We start from the raw sequence: 25,189 nt of genomic DNA, 5'->3' as shown, positions 1-25,189 counted from the left end.
TAGGAATAAGATGATGATGACCAGGACCAGGGTAGCTATAGAGGTGTTGAGAAGTAGTAGGGTTTTGGATATATTTTTTAAATAGAGGCTATAAGGTTTGCCTATATGTGATATGTGAGAGTCAAGGATGACTCTAGGTTTTTAGCCTGGACACAGGATAGGATGGATTCCCATTTAATGGAGTAACAAAGACTATGGAGGAACAAGTTTAAGGGAAAAATAAGGAGTTCATTTTATAAATTTTTAGTTTGGGATGGCTTTTAAGCATCTTAGTGTACATGTTGAGAAGGCATTCAAGTCTAGTGCTCAGGGAGAAGTCTGGACTAAATTTAGGACTCTTCAGTATATAAATAGTAGTTTAGACCCTAAGACTAGAGTTATGAAACAGAAGGAAAGGATGATGGATGGATGGATGGAAATTTTTAGAGTTTTACTTCTTTGTATTTGGATTATTTTGTGAGGTAGCTTAACATTTTTATGTAATTATACTGTTTAATTTACTGTCAATTTAAAAATAAATGCCTTCTCCTAGGACATATGTGATTTACAACTTTTAGTTTTACTATCAAATTTTACATTTCTTAATTATTTTCACAGTACATTAATTATGACTTCAGAACTTTTTTTAATTGTTTGGGAATGCTATTTCTTTTGTTTTGTTTTGTTTTTGTTTTTGTTTTTTGAAACCAAGTCTCACTTTGTCACCCAGGCTAGAATGCAGTGGCACAATCTCAGCTCACTACAACCTCCACCTCCTGGGTTCAAGTGATTCTCATGCCTCAGCCTCCTGAGTAACTGGGACTACAGGAGTGTGCCACCATGCCCAGCTAATTTTTGTATTTTTAGTAGAGATGAGGTTTCACCATGTTGGCCAGGCTGGTCTCGAACTCCTGACCTTAAGTGGTCTGCCTGCTTTGGCCTCCCAAAGTGCTGAGATTACAGGTGTGAGCCACCACGCCAAGCCAAGAACTTTATATTCGTTTAGTTGTTCATGTTATCCTTTCTGATTAACAAGTAATTGTAATACACAAAAATAGATACAAATATTAGTGCTTAAAATTGCCAAGTGCTTGAGCCTAGGAGTTTGAGAGCAGCCTGGGCAACATAGTGAGACTCTGTCTCTACAGAAAATTTTAAAAATCAGCTGGGCATGGTGGCATACACCTGTACTCCCAGCTACTCCAGTGGCTGAGGTAGGAGAATCACTTGAGCCTGCAAAGTTGAGACTGCAATGAGCCAAGATCATGCCACTCTAATCCAGCCTGGATGACAGAGCAAGACCGTCTCTCAAAAAAAAATTGCAAAGTGAATATCCAATTACTCAAATGAAAATATGTTGGTGCTATTTGCAGTCTTACTGTTAAATCCAGGTATTGAAATTTACAGGTAACTACGTGTTGCTTAAAATAAAAACCTGCTCTTACAAGGAGATAAGCCTGGACAACATGCTGAGACCCCATTTCTACCAAAATTTTTAAAAATTAGCTGGGTGTGGTGGTGCATGCCTGTGGTCCTGGCTACTCAGGAGGCTGAGGTGGGAGGATCACTTCAACCCAGGAGGTTAATGCTGCAGTGAGCCATATTCATGCCACTGCACTCCAGCCTGGGCAACAGAGCGAGACCCTGTCTCAAAACAAAAAGAAGAGTAGCTAGGGACTTCCACCTCTGGTTAAGATGTAAAAACTCACAATAGATCATTGTTTCCCATATTAACAATGAGATGAAAGTGAATATGACACAGAATTATAGAGGTTTTTTTTTTTTCTCTTATTTTGTTTGAACCCATTAGAGAATTGAGAAAACGAAGTCTCTAAAAGGCTGGGCATGGTGGCTCACGCCTGTAATCCCAGCATTTTGGGAGGCCGAGGCTGGCAGATCACAAGGTCAGGAGTGCAAGACCAGCCTGACCAACATGGTGAAACCCCATCTCTACTAAAAAGACAAAAATTAGCCAGGCATGATGGTGCATACCCGTAATCCCAGCTACTCAGGAGGCTGAGGCAGGAGAATCGCTTGAACCCAGGAGGCGGAGGTTGCAGTGAGCCGAGATTGTACCACTGCACTCCAGCCTGCGCAACAGAGTAAGGCTCCGTCTCAAAAAAAAAAAAAAAAAAAGAAACACAAAATATATATATATATTGACACACCAGGTTATATCCTAATGCTACACCAATCTATATAAGGTACTTGAGCATCTATGAATTTTGGTATCCACAGGGGGTCCTGGAACCAGTTTCCTGCAGATAAAGGGAGGACTGTATATCAAAATTTACAGAATTCAGCTAAAGCAGTGCTTAGAGGAAAATTAATATTTTTTCTAAAATAATATTTCAATATTATATTAGAAAAGGAAAAATCAAGAACTAAGCTTCTACCTTAAAGATAGAAAAAGAACACTTTAAACCAATAGTAGGTAGTAGAAAGAAAACAAAAAATAAAGAGGAATGGGAATCAATGAAATAGAAAACAATAAAGAAAATCGGTATGCATTAATTAGTTTATTATTTCTTAGCACCAAACCCACCTTGCCCTACTGTGTGATACTGGAGCTGGACACTGTAAACATTTCTCCTTTGCCAGCTGGCTAGATATTAAGCTTTATCAAAAGACATTGTTGGTGGTGCTCTGCAAGGTCACAGCAGGAGAGAACTTTTCTTCTTGATATACTTGTGCTTTTTTTCCCTGGGCCAGCAGATGAGTATGCAGGAGGGTCAGTAGCATTCACCTCAGCAGCCCGTCTGAACCAGCTGCAGCCTACATACACCCTCTGGTGAATTTCTGTGTAAGCCTACTTACACCCGCTGATAAGTTTCTATGCCACCTGGTGGACAGCTTCTACAGATCACCTCCAGTTAGCCCATACCTGCCAGGAAGTTTCTCACCCAACCAGCAGGTTATTGGTATGAAACAGTTTTGGTCATTGCCCTCTGATAAGTTTCTTTACGGGGAAGGTTGTGTGTTCCTGTGGCAGCACGCTCCATCCAATGACCTGTGAATCTCAGTGACTTAGTGGAAGGGAGCTTTTGTTAAGTTTTTTTATTCATTCCTTGCTTATTTTCCCTCCCCATAGAGGTGGCAGCTGCTTTCTGCAATTGGTACTTTTGAACACCTTAGAGCAGTACCATCCAACAGAAAGCATGTTAAATTTAAAATTTTCTAATAGCCACTTTAAAAAAGTAAAAAGAAACAGGTGAAATTAATTTTAATGATTTATTCAACACAGTATATCTAAAATATTCTATATATAAGGAGTTTTAAAAAAAATATGAAGTTTTTGAAATCTTGTGTGTATTTTACACTTCCAGCTCATCTTAGTGCCAGCTAGTCACATTTCGGTGCTCAGAAGCCACACGTGGCCCAGTGGCTACTACCTGAAGTGTAGCCTTATCTCCTGTTTTATTCCTTGTCATTGTTGACCACCTTTTAGTAGCTAACAATTACAATTCTTGATACAGGCATACCTGGCAGATGTTACAAGTGTGGTTCCAGACTACCACCACAATGAAGTAAATATTGCAATAAAGCAAACATCACAATAAAGCAAGTCACAATTTTTTTGCTTTTCAGTACATATATATAAAAGTTTTCCTTATACTATATTGTCATCTTTTCTGTGTACAGTAGCATTATGACTAAAAAACTACACATCTTAATTAAAGATATTTTGTTGCTAAAAATTACTGGTGATCATTTAAGCCTTCAGCAAGTCATAATCTTTTGCTGGTGGAGGTTCTTGCCTCAGTGCTGATGACTACTGGCTCATCAGCATAGTGGTTGCTGATGATTGGAGTGGCTATTGCAATTTCTTAAGACAGTAATGAAGTTTGCCACATCAACTGACTTCCTTTCACCAAAGATTTCTCTGTAGCATGCAATGCTGTTTGATAGCATTTTACTCACAGTACAACTTTGAAAATTGGAGTCAGTCCTCTCAAACCCTGCCACTGCTTCATCAACTAAATTTGTGCAATATGCTAAATCCTTTGTTATCATTTTGTTGATGTTCACAGCATCTTCACCAGGAGGAGATTCCATTTCAGGAAACCACTTTCTTGCTCATCCATAGAAAGCAGCTCCTCATCCATTCAAGTTTTATCATAAGATTGCAGTAATTCAGTCACATCCTCAGGCTCTACTTCTAGTTTTAGTTCTATTGCTATTTCTATCACGTTTGTAGTTCCTTCCTCCACTGAAGTCTTGAAACCCTCAGAGTCATCCATGAGGACTGGAATTAACTTCTTCCAAGTTGCTGTTAATGTTGATATTTTAACCTCCTCCCGTGAATCACAAATGTTCTTATTGGCATCTAGAATGGTGAATCCTTTCCAAAGGTTTTCAATTTACTTTGCTCAGACCATCAAAAGAATCACTGTCTATGGCAGCTATAGCCTTACAAAATGTGTTTCTTAATAAAACTTGAAAGTCAGAATTACTCCTTGATCCATGGACTGCAGAACTGATGTTACATTGGTAGGAATGAAAACAATGTTAATCTCCCTAATACATCTCCATTGAAACTTTTGGATGACCAAGTGCGTTGTCTGTGAGCAGTGATATTTTTAAAGGGGTCTTTCTTTCTGAGCAGTAGGTCTCAATGGAGAGCTTAAAATATTTATAAACCATGCTGTAAACACATGTGCTGTCATCTAGGCTTTGTTGTTCCATTTAAAGAGCACAGGCAGAATAGATTTAGCATAATTCTCAAGGGCCCTAGGAGTTTTAGAATGGGCAAGGAGAATTGGCTTCAACATAAAATCACCAGCTACATTAGCCCCTCACAAAAAAGTCAGCCTGTCCTTTGAAGCTTTGAAGTTAGGCGTTGACATTTTCTTCTTTTTTTATTTTTGAGACGAAGTCTTCCTCTGTCACTCATGCTGCAGTGCAGTGGCACAGTCTTGACTCACTGCAGCCTTCGCCTCCTGGGCTCAAGTGATTCTCCTGTCTCAGCCTCCTGAGTAGCTTGGACTGCAGGTGTGCACCACCATGCCTGGCTAATTTTTGTATTTTTAGTAGAGACAGGATTTCACCATGTTGGCCAGACTAGTCTCAACCCCCTGACCTCAAGCATCTGCCTGCCTCAGCTTCCCAAAGTGCTGGGATTACAGGCATGAGCCACCATGCCTGACCTGGCATTGACTTTTTCTCTCTAGCTGTGAAAGTTCTAGATGATATCTTCTTCCCAAGGAAGGCTGCTTCATCAACACTGAAAATCTGTAGTTTAGTATAGCCACCTTAATTCATTATCTTAGGTTAGATAGATCTGGATAACTTGCTATAGCTTCTCCACCCAGCACTTGCTGCTTCACTTTGTACTTTTAGGTTACGGAGACAGCTTCTTTGCTTAAACCTTATGAACCAACCTCTGCTAGCTTCCAACTTTCCTTCTGCAGCTTCCTCACTTCTCTCAGCCTTCACAGAATCGAAGAGACTTAGGGCCTTTCTCTGGATTAGGCTGTGCTTTAAGGGAGTATTGTATCTGGTTTGATATTCTATCCAGATCCCTAAAGTTGTCTCCATATCACCATTAAGACTGCTTTGTTTTTTTATGATTCATGTGTTCATTGGATTAGCACTTTTAATTTCCTTCAAGAACTTTACCTTTGCGTAGACATCTTGGCTAACTGTTTGGTGCAAATGGCCTAGCTTTTGGCCTGTCTCAGCTTGCTTTCTCGTTTTTTTGTTTGTTTGTTTGAGACAGAGTCTTGCCCTGTTGCCCAAGCTGGAGTTTGATGGCTCAATCTTGGCTCACTGCAACCTGTAATCCCAGGTTGGGATTATAGGCACACGCCACCATGCCCGGTTTTTTTGTTTGTTTGTTTTAGTAGAGACAGGGTTTTACCATGTTGGCCAGGCTGGTCTGAACTCCTGACCTCGTGATCCACCCGCCTAGGCCTCCCAAAGTGCTAGGATTACAGGCATGAGCCACCATGCCCAGCCTGGCCTGTCTCAGCTTTCAACATGCCATCCTCACTAAGCTTATTTCTAGCTTTTGGTTGAAAGTGAGAGATGTGTGACCCTTTGTTTCACTTGAACACTTAGAGGCCCCTGTAGGGTTACTAATTGGCCTAATTTCAATATTGCTATGTCTCAGGGAATAAGGACCTGAGGAAAGGGAGAGAGAGATGGGGGAAAGGCTGGTTGGAGCAGACAGACCACACACTACATTTATCAATTAAGTTCACCTTCTTTTATGGGTGCAGTTCATGGCACCCCAAAACAATTACAATAGTAACATCAGAGATCTCTGATAAAAGCTTAGTGTAGTGGCTGTGGTACCTGTAGTGCCAGCTACTCAGGAGGCTGAAATGGGAGGATCACTTGAGGCCAGAAGTTCAAGACCAGCCTGGGTGATATAGTGAAACCACATCTCTTAAAAAAAAAAGAAGAGATCACAGGTCATCATAGCAGATGTAATAATGAAAAAGTTTGAAATACTGTGAGAATTGATAAAACTTGTCACAGAGACACAGGTGAGCACATGCTGTAGGGAAAATGGCACCAATAGACTTGGTTAGTGCAGGGTTGCCATTAGCCTTTAATTTGTAAAATGCACAATATCTGAGAAGTGCAATGAAGCAAAGCACAATAAAATGAGTTGCTCTTGTAAATTTTTCATGTTCAAATTGCTGATGTGATTTTTGTCTCCTGTTAGCAAAGCCAAAAGCTCATTCTTTGAAAACATTAATAAAATTGATAAACTCTTGACAATACTGATTAAGACAAAAAAGAAAGAAAATACAAGTTACCTATATCAGCAATAAGAAAGAGGACCTCACTAGAGATTCTCCAAACTTTAAAAGCATAGTAAAGAATATCGTAATCACTATAATGCCAATAAATTATACATCTGAGATGAAATGAAAAAAATTCTTGAAAAGTATAACTTACTAGAACTCTTATAAGAAGAAAAAGAAAACCCGAATAACCCTATATCTCTTAAAGAAATTGAATTTATAATTAAAAACCTTCCCATAAATAAACTCCAAGCCTTAGATGGCTGTATTTTGAACTTTGTCACATATTTAAGAAGGAAATATTTCCTTCTTAAGCTCTTTCAGAAAACAAGATTGAGATTACTTCCTAACTCATTTTATGAGAACAGCATAATCCTGCTACCAAAACCTGACAAGGAAAGTTTAGGAAAAAATTAAAAGTATAGCCAAGTGCCCCCCATAAACAAAGACTCAGAAATCACTAAATTGAATCTAGCAATATTTTTTATTTAAAAAAAGATTTTTTTGTAAAGACACTGTGTAGTCTCATTATGTTACCTAGGCTGAGCTTGAACTCCTGTGCTCAAGCCATCCTCCCATGTTGACTTTCCAAAGTGCTGGATTACAGGTATGAGCCACTGCACCTGGCTGTGAACCTGGCTGTGTGTGTGTGTGTGTGTATGTGTGTATATATATACATAATTTTTCTTTTTTTTTTTTTTTTGAGATCAAGTCTCACTGTTGCCCAGTCTAGAGTGCGGTGGTGCAATCTTGGCTCATTACAACCTCCACCTCCCAGGTTCAAGCAATTCTCCTGCCTCAGCCTCCTGAGTAGCTGGAATTATAGGCACCCACCACCATGTCTGTCTAATTGTTGTATTTTTATTGGAGATGGGATTTCACCGTGTTGCCCAGAGTGGTCTCAAACTCCTGAGCTTGGGCTGTCCTCCTAAGGAGGACAGCCTGGAGGAGCAAAGGTACATCTTACGTGGTGGCAGACAAGAGGGCGTGTGTAGGGGAACTGCCCTTTAAAAAACCATTAGACCTCGTGAGACTTATTCATTGTCATGAGAACAGCACAGGCAAAACCCGCCCCCATGATTCAGTTACCTCCCACTGGATCCCTCCCATGACCTGTGGGGATTATGGGAGCTACAATTCAAAATGAGATTTGGGTGGGGACACAGCCAAACCATATCAAGTGCTAAATAGCAATTTGATAAAGGAAGTCTACAAAAAAAACACAGAATCATACTTAAAGGTGAAACACTGAATGCTTTCTACCCAAGATAGGAAAAAACAAGGATACTTGCTTTTACAGCTTACTTGAAGTCTAACTGGTGCAGTCATGGAAGGCAGAGTGTGGATTATTAGCTTACCACCTCACACCCCATCCCTGTATTCTCTATCATAGCATTTTTTCCCCTAATAGTTATGTATTAATTTACCTCTGTATTGCCACTCATTTTCAATAAGCTCCAGGAGAGGGGCTTCTAGCGTAGTATCTGTCATATAGTTAGAATTACAATAAATATTTAGTGTATTCATGAATACATTTAATGTTTAGGAAACTTTCTCTTCCCTAGATTTTCATTTTTCTTGTGGAGAGATGTTCACTAATTTATCCCCAGGGAAGGAAAAGTGGATGATCTCATTGGTGAGTTTAGGAGAAGCAGCTGGGCTAGTTTAGCTCAGACGGTTCCTTTTCTTTCAGTTGTAGAGAGCACACATTGTATTCTCCTCTTCTATGTAATACGTTTTATAGGGAAAAACTACACTGCAGGGAGGTGCTGCTTATGATTGAGTAGGTAAATCTGTTTGATTCAGCAGTGAAATAGTATTAGCAAGTTTACCTGTCCTGAACTCTACAATTTTCTACAACTCAGCTTTGGTAATAATATGGCTGATATTTTTATCTTTAGCCCCCTGGCTTATGTGACTGAACTCAAGAAGGAAAAGGGGCAGAAAGTGTTATTTATTGACTCATCTCAATATTTACTACCTAAGATTTAAAATAATATTTTTCAAAAAATATTATTAAATCGTACTAGGCACATTGGCTGTCGTCTGTAGTCACAGCACGTTGGGAGGCTGAGACAGGAGGATCTCTTCAGGCCAGGATTTTGAGACTAGCTTGGGCAATATAGTGAGACCCTGTCTTTACAAAAAAAAAATTAAGTTAGCTGGGTATGGTGGTGCATGCCTGTAGTCCTTGCTACTCGGGAGGTTGAGGTGGGAGAACTGCTCAAGTCCAGGAGTCTGAGGTTGCAATGAGCTATGATTGCACCATTGCATTCCAACTTGGGCAACAGAGTCTCGGACCCTAACTCATTAAAAAAAAAGAAGAAAAAGAATTGCTGTCATTCATTGAGGGCTTGCTATGCACTGTGCTCTGTTCTAAACACTTTATGTGCATTATGTTATTTAATTCTTTAGCAACCCAATAATATAGTTAATGTTTTCACTTTACTGTAGCATATACTTACATAGGGTTTATTATGTGTCAGGCACTGCCTCTGCACCTTACTTATTCTACCCATTGTATAGACTAGGAAATAGGCATGGAGAGTTTAGCAGCTTGCCTCAGTAGTTGAGCCAGTCTTTGAACTTAGGAAATCTAACTTACTAGATCCTGTGTTTTCAAACTATTCTATGCTACCTCACTATAAAACAAATAAATAGAATGCTTTTCTATTGTCATCTTAATTTTATTTTTAAATGTCAAAAATAGCAAGTTTGTACTAACAAATCTGAGCAATGCTGCAGAATGTAAAAGTTATTTCCACGCTCAAATTTTATTCCTGAAAGTCAACAGCCCTTAATTTCTTGATGCGCACTCTTCAGGACTTTTAAGAACAGAAAAAATTTTTAATGAGATGCTATTTTTTTCCTAGTAGTTTAACAGACATTTAAAAACAATTACTGGCTGGGCATGGTGGCTCACGCCTGTAATTCCAGCACTTTGGGAGGCCGAGGTAGATGGAGGTCAGGAGTTTGAAACCAGCCTGGCCAATATGGTGAAATGCCATCTCTCCTGAAAATATAAAAATTAGCTAGTTGTGGTGGTGTGTGCCTTTAATCCCAGCTACTCAGGAGGCTGAGGCAGGAGAATCGCTTGAACCTGGGAGGTGGAGGTTGCAGTGAGCCGAGATCATGCCACTGCACTTGCTTGCACCTGGGTGACAACATGAGCCGTCGTCTTAAAAAAGCAAACAAAAAAAACAACGATTACTAATACATATTATTGGCAAGTGTGTTGTGGAGATCAAGCACTTAGGTGCACTGCTGATGGGAATATAAATTTGTACAGTCTTTCGGGTACCTAATTTGACAGCCTATCAGAATTTTGAATGTGCTTGTCTTTGATCCATCAGTTGTTTTCCAAGAGATTATTTCTAGGAAAAAATTGGATAAATACCCTAAAATTTGTAAGATGTATGCATAAAGGTAAAGATATATACTTTAAAGTTTATAATAGCAATTTTTTTTTTTTTTTTTTTTTTTAGATGGAGCCTCGCTCCTGTCGCTCAGGTTGGAGTGCAGTGGCACAATCTTAGCTCACTGCAACCTCCACCTCCCGGTTCAAGTGATTCTACTTCCTCAGCCTGCCAAGTAGCTGGGAGATTACAGGCATGTGCCACCACACCCAGCTGATGTTTTTATTTTTAGTAAAGATGAGGTTTCACCATGTTGGCCAGACTGGTCTTGAACTCCTGACCTCAGGTGATCCACCCACCTCAGCCTCCCAAAGTGCTAGGATTACAGTTTTGAGCCACCGCACCCAGCCTAGAATAGCAGTTTTTTTTAACCCACCATTGGAACAGCCCTTGTCTCATCTGGAGGTGTTTGGTGAATTATAGTATGTTACCATATAGGCAGTTAAATAATGGTAGAATTTTTTCTTTATGAGATAAATCAGAATAGACTTAGAATTAAAAAAAAAAATTATCCTTAAAAATCAACTAATTCCTTTAAGTCACAGTTTCCTCATTTAAAAGCAGTGTAAAGAGATGTACAGAACTTACTAACATAGCTCCTGATAATAAGTAACTGCTATTATTATTACCATCTCCAAATTTTTCAGTTAACATTTTTTAGTAATCAGAAAGAAAATATTTGCACACACACACACACACACTCACACACGACCTCAGCCAGGCAGCTTATACCATATCAACTATCAAAGGTTTGCCAAAGATCAGTTCTTAGACTCAACAGACATAAATTCAGGTGGTCTGGCTCTCTGTGAACTCTGGCAAGTCCCTAAGTTTTAAAAATAAACCAAAATGGAAATACTAACCAAAGTGCCAAACTCTTGAGTGTTGTTTTGAGGCTCGAATGAAATAATGTAAGTATGAGTAATTTGAAAAAGTAAAGTGTTCTACAAACACATTTAGTGTAAGAGCTGGTTTTAAGCATATTGCTTTGCTAGATTGTCTGTTGCCAAGCATAAAGCCTGGAATCTAATGGGTTATGCATTTGTTACTTACGTATTTTTTAATTGATAAATTGTTTACTTTTTCCTGCATATTCAAAGTTTAATTTATGTATAATCCTTTGATATGTAGATTTTCAGCTTTTTCACTTTTTGTTATGATAGAAAAAATAACTATTAGAATTGGTGTACATTGTTCCCCTTTCTCTTACTTTAGGAATGGAACATTACTAAACTTTCAATTGAGTATGATTCTGAGCCCTTTGGAAAGGAACGAGATGCAGCTATTAAGAAACTGGCAACTGAAGCTGGAGTAGAAGTCATTGTAAGAATTTCACACACATTGTATGACCTAGACAAGTGAGTTCTTTTTTTTTTTTACTGTGAGAAAATGCATATAACATAATATTTACCATCTTAACCATTTTTAAGTATATAGTTCGTTGGTATTAACTACATAGACACGTTTTTAACTGAGGTTTATAAAGTAGAAATGATAGCGTGTACTTCATAGAGTTTTGGGAGAATTAAGTGAACATATGTCAAATCCTTAGCATTTTATTTAGCCGCTATTGACCCAATGACAGGTCTCAGCATTTCAATTTCAAAACTATTACGGATTAAGACTATTATAGAATTTTCCTTGACTACTCTTAACTCAGCCTCCTGTGATCTTGCCTTTCTGGACTCTTAGCATTATCAATTTTATAGTTATACTTAGTTATAAATTGCCTTGACATATTTTGTATGCTTGTTTAATGTTATCTTATTTCATGTATACCTATCTTGTCTATCTGGATTTTAAATCCAGATGCAAATTGGGTGTAATATAACATTGCATAGCTGTAGTCCTCTGAACAATGGCATAATAGAATATTTTTCAAAGTGTATTTCTTCAGACACCAGTCCTTGGTAATGCTTTGTCCCACAGAAATTCTGTGGTCGAACTTAAATTTAGGGAGTATTGTATACTATGAGTCTTAGAGGTCTATAAAACTTGTTAACTTTTTAAACTTTTGGCATACCATTGTCCTTTTAAGTACTGAAATCTTATAATTTATTTACCTTTTAAATCATTTTACTTTTTTAGTAATTTTTATATTTTATCAAGTTAGTAAAACAAATTCTGTAACATGACAAACTAGTTGATTTGATTTCACATTTTAAATGTATCAAAAAATCATGATTTGATTCAGACAAAGGTCTTACTTGATGCTAAGCTAGAATTCCTGTATCTTTTAATAATAATCTTGCCTTAGAGCTCACCAATTTGCTTAACTTTAGGGAGCTCATAGCAAGGAGGGGGCAAAACAGGATAAAAGCAGTTGCTTCTAGGTGGGAGACTCAGTGTTATGCATAAAATTAAGTGTTTAGGCCAGACGTGATGACTCATGCCTGTAATCCCAGCACTTTGGGAGGCCGAGGCAGGTGAATCACGAGGTCAGGAGTTCAAGACCAGCCTGGCCAAAATGGTGAAACCCCATCTCTACTAAAAATACAAAAATTATCTGGGCATGGTGGCGGGCACCTGTAATCCCAGCTATTTGGGAGGCTGAGGTAGGAGAATCACTTGAACCCAGGAAGCAGAGGTTGCAGTGAGCCAAGATAGTGCCACTGCATTCCAGCCTGGGCAACATGTTGAGCAAGACTTCATCTCAAAAAAATAAGTGTTTATTGGATTGAGTGTGCATATTTACTATATGTAATCTATCATATTAAAATGTAACATATAGAAAATGTTTTGTCCAAAGATTCTCATTTTGCTAGTGTTGTGTAGTTAACAGTGTCCTCAGTAGTAGTATTGTAGTATCATTACATTCAGCAAAATTCATTGCAACCCTATGAATAAATTCAAAATACACAAAAGCAAAATTTACTTAAACAGGATATCTTTTTATGGTGATTGCTTTCTGTATTACTTTCTGTATGTATCTGTAGTTGATACATCACTGCGTATTATATAATGAAAAATACCCTAAAATACACTAGACAACCTTGATTTGCCATTTATCGGTTATATGACCTTGACTAGTTTACTTAACTCTCCTGATAGGCCTGTTTTCACATCTGTATAATGATGAAGTTAGATTTCACCTGTCATTTTTTTTAAAGGCCAAATGCTAAGCAAATGGCCATAGTGAAAAAGAGTAGTTATTCCAAAATAGTGTCTAAACTTAATCTAAACTACCATTGCCTAAGCTAGTTATTTTTTTAAATTAATACTTGATTGAGGTAATTAGTGATCAGAAGTAAATAAAAAGATACTTAAATTTAAATAACTTGAAATTTCAGGGCTTTTGTGTTCTAAGTATGTGACATAGATACATATGCTAACATCTCTAATGAAGGCGTGAGCACAATAGAAAATAGGAAGTAATTGTCACCACAGTAATATAGAATCCAAATTTATAAAATTTGCTGAAGGAAATAGGGTAATTGTATTAGTCCGTTTTCACGCTGCTGATAAAGACATACCCGAGACTGGGCAATTTACAAAAGAAAGAGGTTTAATGAACTTACAGTTCCACATGGCTTGGAAGGCCTCACAATCATGGTGGAAGGCAAGGAGGAGCAAGTCATGTCTTACATGGATGGCAGCAGGCAAGTAGGGAACTTGTGCAGGGAAACTCCCCCTTTTAAATACTATCAGATCTTGTGAGACTTACTCACTATCATGAGAACAGCATGAGAAAGACCTGCTCCCATGATTCAGTTACCTCCCACAGAGTCCCTACCACGACATGTGGGAATTGTGGGCGTTACAACTCAAGATGAGATTTTGGTGGGGGCACAGCCAAACCCTATCAGGAATGTAGGTCCAAGAATACAAAGTAGAAGTTTACGTAAGATGAACAACACTAGAGGTCTAGTGTACAGAGTAAGGATTTTAGTTAATAAAATTGTCTTTTATTTGGAATTTTTATCAAATAAGTAGATTTTAGCTGCTTTTGTCACACATACAAAAAAGTAACTATATGAGATTATAAATATGTTAATCTGCTTCACCATAGTAACCATTTTACTGCCTACATGTATCCCATAATGTGTTGTAAACTCACATATATACAATAAAATTTATTTTTCCTAAATGAGACCTTCTGATTACTCTTTCATATAATTATCAACGTGGTTTAGTTTTTATTGATGATTGAGATTCTTTGAGCTAAAGAACATAACATGTTTCTCATATGTCTCTGTGTATTAACTTTTTGTAATTACCTTTAGACTAATTTACCCACTTACTTGTTTTTTCCTCTCATAAGTTCTTAATATTCTGTGTCTTAAAGGTGTTAATATTTGTGTAGTGTGTATATTTGATACCTAGAGGATGTCTAGAAGCTCAAGAGAATGATTTGTGGACTCATTAATTATTTTGAACACATTTCTTGGTCATTATAACAAGCTAACATTCTCCTCAAAGACTTCAGTGATTAATTTTATTTTCTGCTTTTTAAGCCTTTTGAGAGCTTGTTAGCCAAAATTTATTGTCTTTTTTTATACTAACTACATTTTACTAACTCTTGTTATAGGATCATAGAACTCAATGGTGGACAACCGCCTCTGACTTATAAAAGATTCCAGACTCTCATCAGCAAAATGGAACCACTGGAGATACCAGTAGAAACAATTACTTCAGAAGTGATAGAAAAGTGCACAACTCCTCTGTCTGATGACCATGATGAGAAATATGGAGTCCCTTCACTGGAAGAGCTAGGTGAGTGTAAACTGTAATCAGTGTGAGGCTTAAAAGTTAATCAGAAATTACTCAGAAAATGTCCCTTTTAATTTTGCCATGTAAAGTATTTTGCATTAGGAGAGAAAGAAAGGGCAGGGGGAGAAGAAAAAGAACCCTTTAAGAAGTGGTATGTTTGTTCATCATTTATGTGTTCTATAAATATGTGATCTATTGTTATCACCTTAAGATGTGCAGCCTAAAAAATTGAAACCATGTCAAACCGTGTTATATCCTGTGTAGGTGAGGGCTTATTTAGGCCCTCAGTTCATTTTTATGGTGGTCTCTCAATTTTTCTTCTAAGTAATTTGTTCTCCCAGTTATTGGGGTTAAATAAAAATTACTTTAGTTTCAGAAGATTTCTGCAAAGTAATTTGTTCTCCCAGTTATTGGGGTTAAATAAAAATTACTTTAGTTTCAGAAGAATTATGTTTTTTTCTTTTCTTTCTTATTAGGTTTCGATACAGATGGCTTATCCTCTGCAGTGTGGCCAGGCGGAGAAACTGAAGCACTTACTCGTTTGGAAAGGCATTTGGAAAGAAAAGTATGATGATGTAGATTATATAGCTATGCTTATATTTCCAAACTGTCATTTAAAAAATAATTTTTCTCTCTTTTAAAAATAACAAATAGATTGTTGGAAGGAGAGGATTAAGGGAAATGATTAAAATAGCACAAACCTAATTGTTTGAAAATTAACTACCATCTCCTCATTTAAATGCTCTTTCTCCTTCTCTTCTAATTATTTCCCCTTTAGCTACTACTGCACTACCTCTTCTGTTCTTTCTACGTAAGCTAGTATTTAGTGGCCATAATTTCGAAACTAGGATAGAGTTATATTTCACCTTTACCTTTGTGTTAAAGAGACAGGTTAAAAGCCAGGCATGGTGGCTTACCTCTGTAATCCCAGAGTTTTGGGAAGCTGAGGCGGGTGGATCACTTGGGGTCAGGAGTTTGAGACCAGCCTGGCCAATATGGTGAAATCCCATCCCTACTAAAAATACAAAAATTAGCCGGGTGTGGCGTGGTGGCACATGCCTGTAGTCCCAGCTACTCAAGAGGCTGAGGCAGGAGAATCCACCCAGGAGCTGGAGGTTGCAGTGAGCCGAGATTGCGCCACTGCACTCCAGCCTGGGTGACAAAGCAAGACTTTGTCTTAGAGAAAAAAAAAAAAAAGAGAGAGAGAGATTTGAAGGTGCTGTCAGCTTTCGGTTGGAAATTTGAAGGTAGTTTATTTCACGTGAGTATGTGCTGCACAAGGATGACTGAAACAAAAGAATGCTCACTTTTTTATCCTGTCTTATATTCTATTAAAACATGTAATTTGTGGCTAGGATAAGATTTTATTTTCCAAGAACTATGTAACTTTTAAAAAAAAAATCTCCATTCTGAGCGTCCTTTTAAAATGAAAAAGACAATTAGTTAATGTAATTTTCTCTCTGTGTTTTCAGGCTTGGGTGGCAAATTTTGAAAGACCTCGAATGAATGCAAATTCTCTGCTTGCAAGCCCTACTGGACTTAGTCCTTATCTCCGATTTGGTTGTTTGTCATGTCGACTGTTTTACTTCAAACTAACAGATCTCTACAAAAAGGTATTCTCTAAAATTGGAGCTTATTGTTTAATACTTTAAGAAAACATTCTGATAATACTTCTTTGCTTTTTAACCATAGGTAAAGAAGAACAGTTCCCCTCCCCTTTCCCTTTATGGGCAACTATTATGGCGTGAATTTTTCTATACAGCAGCAACAAATAATCCACGGTTTGATAAAATGGAAGGAAACCCTATCTGTGTTCAGATTCCTTGGGATAAAAATCCTGAGGCTTTAGCCAAATGGGCAGAAGGGCGGACAGGCTTTCCATGGATTGATGCCATCATGACACAGCTTCGTCAGGAGGGTTGGATTCATCATCTAGCCAGGCATGCAGTTGCTTGCTTCCTGACACGAGGGGACCTGTGGATTAGTTGGGAAGAAGGAATGAAGGTAAGTGTTCTAACTGATGTAGCATGCCTTATTTTGAAGGAATCCTTACCTTAATAAAACAAATCCTAGAAGTTGACTGTTATATAGATTCATTTATAATGTAGTTTTTCAGTGGATAAAACATTTAATTCCCCAAATATGGGCACACTTTCAGAGCGAAAGATGGTATAATCCGACAAGCAAAAAGGTGAAAACTGGTTAAATTGATTAACCTAAAGTCATTTTAACGGTTAAATCAGTCTAGCCACTAAGGAGAACTGTAAAATTTAACACTGAATTTGTTGATAGATATAGGTGATGTTTCTGTCACCAAAAGAATTCACTCGAGTTCCTAGAGATAGTGAATTCATATTATAAATTTTAAAGCAGGGCCGGGCACAGTGGCTCATGCCTGTAATCCCAGCACTTTGGGAGGCCAAGGCAGGTGGATCACGAGGTCAGGAGATCGAGGCCATCCTGCCTAACACGGTGAAACCCCGTCTCTACTTAAAATACAGAAAAAATTAGCTGGGTGTGGTGGCAGGCGCCTGTAGTCTCAGCTACTCGGGAGGCTGAGGCAGGAGAATGGCGTGAATCCGAGAGGCAGAGCTTGCAGTGGGCCGAGATCATGCCACTGTACTCCAGCATGGGCGACAGAGCAAGACTCAGTCTCAAACAAATAAAATAAAATAAATTTTAAAATACAAATCATTTCACCTCACTTCAACTTCACAACTTTTTAGTAATACTTCTATTATGTAAAAAGAAGCATACCACATTTTGTGACATCATCTTGTGGGTTACATGTAATAAGACTTACATACTTTTTTTTTTTTTTTTTGAGATGGAGTCTTGCTCTGTAGCCTGGGCTGGGGTGCAATGGCATGATCTCGGCTCACTGCAACCTATGCCTCCCAGGTTCAAGCGATTCTCCTGCCTCAACCTCCCAAGTAGCTGGGATTACAGGTGCCCACCACTGTGCCCAGCTAATTTTGTGTTTTTAGTAGAGACAGGGTTTTGCCACATTGCCAGGGCTTGTCTTGAACTCCTGACCTCAAATGATCCCCCTGCCTCGGCCTTCCAAAGTGCTGGGATTACCGGCATGAGCCACTGTGCCCGGCCATTGTATACATTTTTTACGTTTCTGGCAATATCATACATTTGCCCCATCCAAGGACCATTTCTGAGCCTATATGTGTGTGTGTGTGTGTGTGTGTGTGTGTGTGTGTTTTAATCTCTTACATTTCCTAGTACACAGTTGTATATACAAAGACAATATATAACATACTTAATGAATATATATAAAAATCATTTAATTATATTTTCTTTCTGATCAAGGAATTCAAAATTAACTATGCAATGCTAGTATATATTTTTACATGAATTTATATTTGAGTATGCTTCCTTTATTTAGGCTAGTATACTAAGCTAAGTGTTTGTTGGTGTTTTATGTAATAACATTTTTGCTTTCTTGAAAGTGGTTTACTGCTTTTCCTGTGTCTACTAATAATATCCTTTTAAATCAGCGATTTGAATTTTTTTTTTACTTCCATTCTCCCAATAACGCTGCAGAGGTTGGAAAAGTAAATTCTCTTCAGAAGCATACTATATTACCACTATGTTTCTTTCCCTGGAAGAGCTCATTATAGAACAGAATATAGACAGGGAAGCTAACTTTGGAATATTTAATTTTACAATTCTGTGCTAGATTTTCTTTGCCTTGACTTTGGATCTACTGTGACCTTGAAAATGCTTGCTTTGCGAATTATGTGTGCGCAAACTAATTGGTTACTGTTACTTCTGAAGGTATTTGAAGAATTATTGCTTGATGCAGATTGGAGCATAAATGCTGGAAGCTGGATGTGGCTGTCTTGTAGTTCCTTTTTTCAGCAGTTTTTTCACTGCTATTGCCCTGTTGGTTTTGGTAGGAGAACAGATCCCAATGGAGACTATATCAGGTAAATCAAGGGTGATTACTACTCAGTTTGAAATAGTTAATTGAAGAAGAGCTTTTCATGGTTAATCAATGCTTAAAGTATTCCCCACTCATGATGGGCAGCAGAGATGAGAAGGGCAAACAGATCATTTAAATGGTATTGATTTGATTTTGGTCTCTCATGGCTAGTAGTTGTTATAGTTTGCTTAGAGTGCATTTTGTTAGTAATCTTTCTTTTTTCTGCCAAAGGCGTTATTTGCCTGTCCTAAGAGGCTTCCCTGCAAAATATATCTATGATCCCTGGAATGCACCAGAAGGTATCCAAAAGGTAGCCAAATGTTTGATAGGAATTAATTATCCTAAACCAATGGTGAACCATGCTGAGGCAAGCCGTTTGAATATTGAAAGGATGAAACAGATCTATCAGCAGCTTTCACGATATAGAGGACTAGGTATGTTAATAACTGTCTTTGTTTCTTTGGCAGCTGTTTATGTACCTATCTTTGAATTTTATCTTGATCATAATTTAAAAGAAAATTCTTTTGTCCTTTAGGTCTTCTAGCATCAGTACCTTCTAATCCTAATGGGAATGGAGGCTTCATGGGATATTCTGCAGAAAATATCCCAGGTTGTAGCAGCAGTGGAAGTAAGTGAAAAGGAAATTTCTGCGCTTAGTAACATGAAGAGGTTATTAAACAAATATATTTGTTATTGATCCTCACTAACATTTTATAAAAATCTGTCTTTGAAATTAACTTAATAGATTCTTTGTATGCATGCATACATGTGCACTCAGACACATCTCTTCACTCCATTGATGACATTTTAGAGATGGAAAACATCATTCCGTATAATAGATGTTGGGTCAAGTTAAAGCTTTTACAAACTGAGGAGAGCAATTTTAAGGATAAAATGAAACTCAAATGTCATATTTTCAGAATGCTTATTATTTTTTACTCTTTAGGTGTACAGCAACTATAAGGTAATTAGTTAAGAAAGTCAGTGGCCCTGTGAACATGGCCAAAAGATTTATTGTACACATGCATAGAGCCCTCTAGTCTTTTTGAACATGAGTTTTTTCTTATAAAGTCTGTAGTATTTTTCTGTATAATACCAATTTAGTGACCATGTAAATTCTTATGTGTGATATTAATAATTTCAGGAACTCAGTATGTGTTGGAAATTTGAATCATCATATTAGTTTTTTTGGCTTTGACCAAAAATAGCATGAAGCTCAGTAATTTGATTAAAAAATAGGACAGCATCAGTGAGAATGATGATTATTCAAAAGTCAAGAAACAACAGATGCTGGTGAGGATGCAGAGAAAAAAGGAGGGTTGTACACTGTTGATGGGAATGTGAATTAGTTCAACCATTGTGGAAGACAGTGTGGTGATTCCTCAGAGATCTAGAAGCAGAGATACCATTTGACCGAGCAATCCCGTTACTGGGTAAATACCCAAAGGAATATAAATCATTCTGTTACAAAGATACGTGCACACGTCTGTTCATTGCAGCACTATTCACATTAGCAAAGACATGGAACCAACCTAAATGCCAGTCGATGATAGACTAGATAAAGAAAATGTGGTACATACGTACCACGAAATACTATGCAGCCATAAAAAGGAACAAAATAGTATTCTTTGCAGGGACATGGATGGAGCTTGTAGCCATTATCCTCAGCAAACTAAGGCAGGAACAGAAAACCAAACACCTTCTGTTCTCACTTGTAAGTGGAAGTAGAATGATGAGAACACATGGATACATGCAGAGAATAACACATACTGGGGCCAGGTACAGTAGCTCACACCTGTATTCCCAGCACTTTGGGAGGCCGAGGTGGGTGGATCACCTGAGGTCAGGAGTTCGAGACCAGCCCCTGACCGACATGGAGAAATCCCCGTCTCTACTAAAAAGACAAAATTGGCCAGGTGTGGTGACGCATGCCTGTAATCCCAGCTACTCGGGAGGCTGAGGCAGGAGAATCGCTTGAACCCGGGAGGCGGAGGTTGCGGTGAGCTGGGATAGCGCCATCGCACTCCAGCCTGGGTAACAAGAGCAAAACTCCATCTCAAAAACAAAAAACAACAACACACACGTGCTGGGGTCTGCTGGGAGAGCAGGGGCAGGGAGAGCATTAGGAAGCATAGCTAATATATGCTGGTCTTAATACCTAGGTAATGGGTTAATCTGTGCAGCAAACCACCATGGCACATGTTTTGCCTATGTAACAAACCTGCACATCCTGCACATGTACCCCAGAACTTAAAATAAAAATTGAAGGGAAAAAAAAGAAATCTCTACATATGATAAAAGAGCATAAAATTATATAAACACATTGTATCAGTGTCAATACCTGGTTATATTGTTGTAAAGTCAGATGTTCTAAGTTGATATTAAGAATAAAACCTTTTAAAAATTGAACCTTTTTGAATTCAGAAATATCCTGCATCCTCATGAAAACGGCATGTATTTTATCCTCCAAGAATTAGTTTTGGGAGACGGGGACAAAAGCACTCACATTTTGACTGCCTACCTTGTGACCAGTAGATACTAAGGGATTTTGCCTACTTTCTCACAATAACCTGGGGAGGAAGTAGTGGGATCCTCATTTTATATTTGGGGAAATAATCCTAGAAAGATTAGATAACTAAGATCCCACAGTTAGTAAGTAGTTGAGCTAAGATTCAGATCCAAGTCTGACTAACTCCAAAGGTTGTACTTCTTCCTGCATCACTGGGCCTCCTCTGCAAATGGAATGCCATATGTGTTTACAAGAGAAAATATTTTATTGCTGGAATGTGATCTACCCAGCAGTCGACAGTTGCCAATGATGGCAGTATACTTGAGAAATGTTCCTTCTCAGGATCTCCTACAATGTGAATAAACTTCCACAAGATAATCATTTCAAAAGTTCTTTCAGATCTCTTGTTCACTTCACAGCCTGCCTTGTCAGCCCACATATGAGTGAGGGACAGAAGCTCTGTGAAACACTAAGATAACAGGAAGGTAGCAAAGAACTAGGAACCAAGGGCTGGGCTAATGCACAATGATGGCACAAACTGCTTCTTAGACCACTCAAACCTGTGTCCTTTATTTGGAATTATATTCAAAAGCTAATCATGGTAGCAGGTTAAATTGGGACAGTTTTGCTTTGCAGATGTATAAATGTAGGGTAGTGTATTATATAATAGAAGAATTAATAAATCTTGAAATTATTTTAATTGTGTAAATATTTGCCTATAACATAGTTTGTAGCCAGGTTCTTGGAGGCTTTCAAAAGACATGAGACATGAAAAGCTAAGTAGAACTTAAGTCTAAATGGGGATGTGGAGGGAAAACAAAAACAAATGAAAAAGTGATAAATTGTAAGATGCTGCCTCCATGTGCAATATGAGAAAAGGGGGAGATTATTGAGAGCTGAAGGGACTAGAGAAATTTTCTTGAAAGGTGGCAGGATTGAGTAGCATTTGGATAGCCAGATGAAGGAAAAAACATTTTAGACCTGGAGATGGGAAATTGTGAAAAGACACGACTTGGGCTATGCTATTAATAGTAAACATTTCTCCCCTCAGGTTTCTGCCCCATTTGAAAGGACTTAAATGCTTCTAAAGCATATCCTTTTATGCCATACACTTATCTTGTCTGTAGGCTTTTATAGTACCTTACAAAGCATGTCAAAGGGCAAAATTCTTTGACTTTTCTTAGTTTTGTTTTGTTTTAATGACTGTGGAACATTCTTAATCTCTGCAACACAAATTGCATTTTTCTCTGCTCATCTTTGTATTTGTGTGTGTGTACACATGTGCTCAGGAAAGGAATAAACTATATGTAGATATCTTAAAGTACTTCTAATAATAAAAGACTGTAATATGTTTACTACTGTAGCAATATGTTTTAGTTTTTATTTAACTTTTAGGGTTTTTTTTAATTGTAAAATATCAGTTTGTCGGCATTATTAGTCATGAGGGAAAAGCAGATTAAAACAACTGTGGGATAGTACTTCATACTCACTTAGGGTGAGCAACTGCCACTGATTGCCTGGGATTGAAGTTAATTAAAATGAAAGTAAGTACACAATCTTGTTCAGGCCATAAGGTGTTGACCTATCCACCTGCTCATGGATAGGTCCAGAATGCTCATATTTTTCCATAACCTGGACACACTGATGAAAATGTTTCCCTGAAACATACTTCTCTGTTCTAGCCAACCTATTCTCCTATAATAGTGTTTGTTTTTAAAAGGGTTGATGTGATTGCTCAGTCTAGGTAACTGCCACATAGTCTGTGTCTTCTGCTTGTAGTGTGATTTGAATTGTTTAACTCATCGGGCAGGCCCTCATTCCCTTATGCTCAAGGAAATATGTTTGGAGGGGCTCTGTAGGAAAAGCGTGGGGAAAAGGGACAAGAGTCAAGGAAGGATGTCTCTCTCACTCTTGCCCCTATGTTTTACCTTCATGGTCAAGTTTCAAATTGTCATCTAGTAAGGAAATATTTCTTAGAAAATGATCATCAGTGATTTTGCCTTTGAACTGTCAACATTTCTGTGAGCCTAAATTTAAGTTTTCCTGATTTGAGCATGTGATTTTTGGTTCATAGGAAGATTGAGATTTAGTCTTAAAAGCATATAAATGACCTTAAGTACAAGCACTGAAAGTTGGATTTGTAGTCTTAATAATATATGCATCTTGGATTTGATTTTAAGTAATTCTACTGTGTTTTAAATACTAACAGGTTGCTCTCAAGGGAGTGGTATTTTACACTATGCTCATGGCGACAGTCAGCAAACTCAGCTGTTGAAGCAAGGTAAGAATGAAGCATTTGCGCATACTGATCTTTTTCCTTTTCCTGTCTTAAACATATATTTTTTAAATGTGCAGGAAGAAGCTCCATGGGTACTGGTCTCAGTGGTGGGAAACGTCCTAGTCAGGAAGAGGACACACAGAGTATTGGTCCTAAAGTCCAGAGACAGAGCACTAATTAGGTAAATATTTTAGAGCTTTATTTCTTGCTTTAGATTAAGAGTATATAATTGACATAAATTAAGATAATTTCCAAAATGGAGTGAATCTCTATTTTCAAACCAGAAAATCTTGAGGCATTAACTTTTAAGCAATTTTTACAAAATCAGTTAATTTTTGGCCAAGAGACATGCATCTGTACTGGAGAAATTGTTGCACCAGTTTTATGGTCATCTGAATCAATGCTCTTTAAATTAGAGATGTTTATGATTTTGTGATCAAATTTTTTCTTAGAAAAAGACAACTTTTTTATTTCCTTACTATGTAACTGTGAATCTGAAACAATTAAAGCGGCCTCTTTGTTTTAGTGGCATTAATATAATCTTTTTATGAACTTTCCCCCAAATCTTTGCCTCTTAAATGTTTATAAATTTCTTTTATCTGTTGTGATGCTTCTAAAATCTAAATTCTTTCCAATTTGGGAATAGGTTAAAATTTTTTTAAATGCTGGCCCTTATTGGAAGTATCAGAAAGCCTTGTCTGCATTCAATTTGATTGGATTTGGGATGTCATTTTGTGATTTAAATTAGTATGAAAAACATTTATACGGTACATTTGCCAGTTTTTAAAAGTTTTTTGTTTCTTCAATTATCTAATACTGTTTACGTTTTTTATTGCTTAATTTTTTATGTCACCTAATTAGACTATAAGTATCTTGAAGATAAGATCAATAAACACTCATCATATTTTTGTCATTGAATTCTTTGCAATCAAGCTTTACCTAGTTTTTTTTTCCCCCTTAAATCACAGAAAACATTCAGGAGGAATACTGTTGCAGCTGAAATTGGTGGGGAGTTCAATACTTTTCAATTAAGTTATTTAAAAATATTCTTCATTGATGGAAAGCAGTTACATATTGAAATATGTTGTTTCTAATGACATTTCTGTGGTTTTTAACTTTTTAATGAATTTCACAGAGGACAAATGGTAATTTGTATATAAAGAACTTGGCAAGAGAATTTGCTTAATGTAAATATAAATAGTCACAATTAGTATAGACCCATCAATATATTTTTGATAATTTTTCATGTATGGTAAAAGTTAAAATGGCAAATTGATATTCCGATCTAAAACTCAAAAGTTTTGAGAGTCAGTGGGAAAAAAGGAGGTTTTTTAGACTTTCTTAAAAGACTTTGTTAAAATTTTAGGACAGAATTTTCTTGACGTTGTTTGATCTAACTTTGCACTCTTTGATAATAATGTTTTAGATAATGTGCATAATCTAAATTGGTATTGTAGCCTCTGTTAACACAGTGTATGTTTTAAACTTTGATGTGAACCTTTTTAGACCCAAACTTGTGGAAGTATCATGTGTTCTCTTTGTCTCTGTTTCTTTGTTCATTTATTACTAAAATGACCTTGTTATTAAAGTATATGCAAATATGAA

The 25,189-nt window shown here is 37.4% G+C and overlaps 1 protein-coding gene across 1 annotated transcript in view; it reads left to right on the top strand.

The window, feature by feature from the left end:
• Nucleotides 1–25,189, top strand: part of CRY1 (cryptochrome circadian clock 1) — a 104,816-nt gene extending 79,627 nt beyond the window's left edge. Inside the window, exons 3-13 of the mRNA XM_011935664.1 lie at nt 11,366–11,508; nt 14,679–14,863; nt 15,337–15,425; nt 16,333–16,473; nt 16,553–16,864; nt 18,650–18,801; nt 19,029–19,231; nt 19,333–19,425; nt 23,516–23,587; nt 23,662–23,765; nt 24,553–25,189. Coding sequence (XP_011791054.1) covers nt 11,366–11,508; nt 14,679–14,863; nt 15,337–15,425; nt 16,333–16,473; nt 16,553–16,864; nt 18,650–18,801; nt 19,029–19,231; nt 19,333–19,425; nt 23,516–23,587; nt 23,662–23,765 — 1,494 coding nt within the window. The 3' untranslated portion in view covers nt 24,553–25,189. The remainder of the gene's footprint in view (nt 1–11,365; nt 11,509–14,678; nt 14,864–15,336; nt 15,426–16,332; nt 16,474–16,552; nt 16,865–18,649; nt 18,802–19,028; nt 19,232–19,332; nt 19,426–23,515; nt 23,588–23,661; nt 23,766–24,552) is intronic.

The sequence above is a fragment of the Colobus angolensis genome, unplaced genomic scaffold (genome assembly GCF_000951035.1).
Source record: "Colobus angolensis palliatus isolate OR3802 unplaced genomic scaffold, Cang.pa_1.0 Scaffold10, whole genome shotgun sequence".
Lineage (NCBI taxonomy): Eukaryota > Metazoa > Chordata > Mammalia > Primates > Cercopithecidae > Colobus > Colobus angolensis.
Note: the sequence above shows the minus strand (reverse complement) of the source record. Positions and strands in the feature narration are given on the sequence as shown.